The following is a 240-nucleotide window of genomic DNA, read 5'->3' as shown; positions in this document are numbered from 1 at the left end:
AACATTTTTTCTTCTGCACTATCTGTGAGGGGGGAAAAAAACTATCTGTGAGAAAGCCACCCTGCCTGGGGCAGTAGAGACCAAGACTTCCTGTTACTATTTCCATTTTATGCAGTCGGAGTCAGGACAATCAGAGGTTTCTGCCCGAAGAGATGAATCTCCCATGGATATAGACCAGCCGTCCTCTGTCACTCAAGATGTGCAGCCTGTTGGTCAGTATTGTTCAGCTGCAGTAAATAT

At 45.8% G+C, this 240-nt stretch overlaps 1 protein-coding gene across 1 annotated transcript in view; it reads left to right on the top strand.

The window, feature by feature from the left end:
• Nucleotides 1-33: 33 nt before the first annotated feature.
• The window catches only part of LOC114031140 (E3 ubiquitin-protein ligase HUWE1-like), a 914-nt gene continuing 707 nt past the window's right edge, over nt 34-240 (top strand). Inside the window, exon 1 of the mRNA XM_027846156.1 lies at nt 34-212. Coding sequence (XP_027701957.1) covers nt 110-212 — 103 coding nt within the window. The 5' untranslated portion in view covers nt 34-109. The remainder of the gene's footprint in view (nt 213-240) is intronic.

The sequence above is a fragment of the Vombatus ursinus genome, unplaced genomic scaffold (assembly GCF_900497805.2).
Source record: "Vombatus ursinus unplaced genomic scaffold, bare-nosed wombat genome assembly UNPS02015074.1, whole genome shotgun sequence".
NCBI classification, from domain to species: domain Eukaryota; kingdom Metazoa; phylum Chordata; class Mammalia; order Diprotodontia; family Vombatidae; genus Vombatus; species Vombatus ursinus.
Note: the sequence above shows the minus strand (reverse complement) of the source record. Positions and strands in the feature narration are given on the sequence as shown.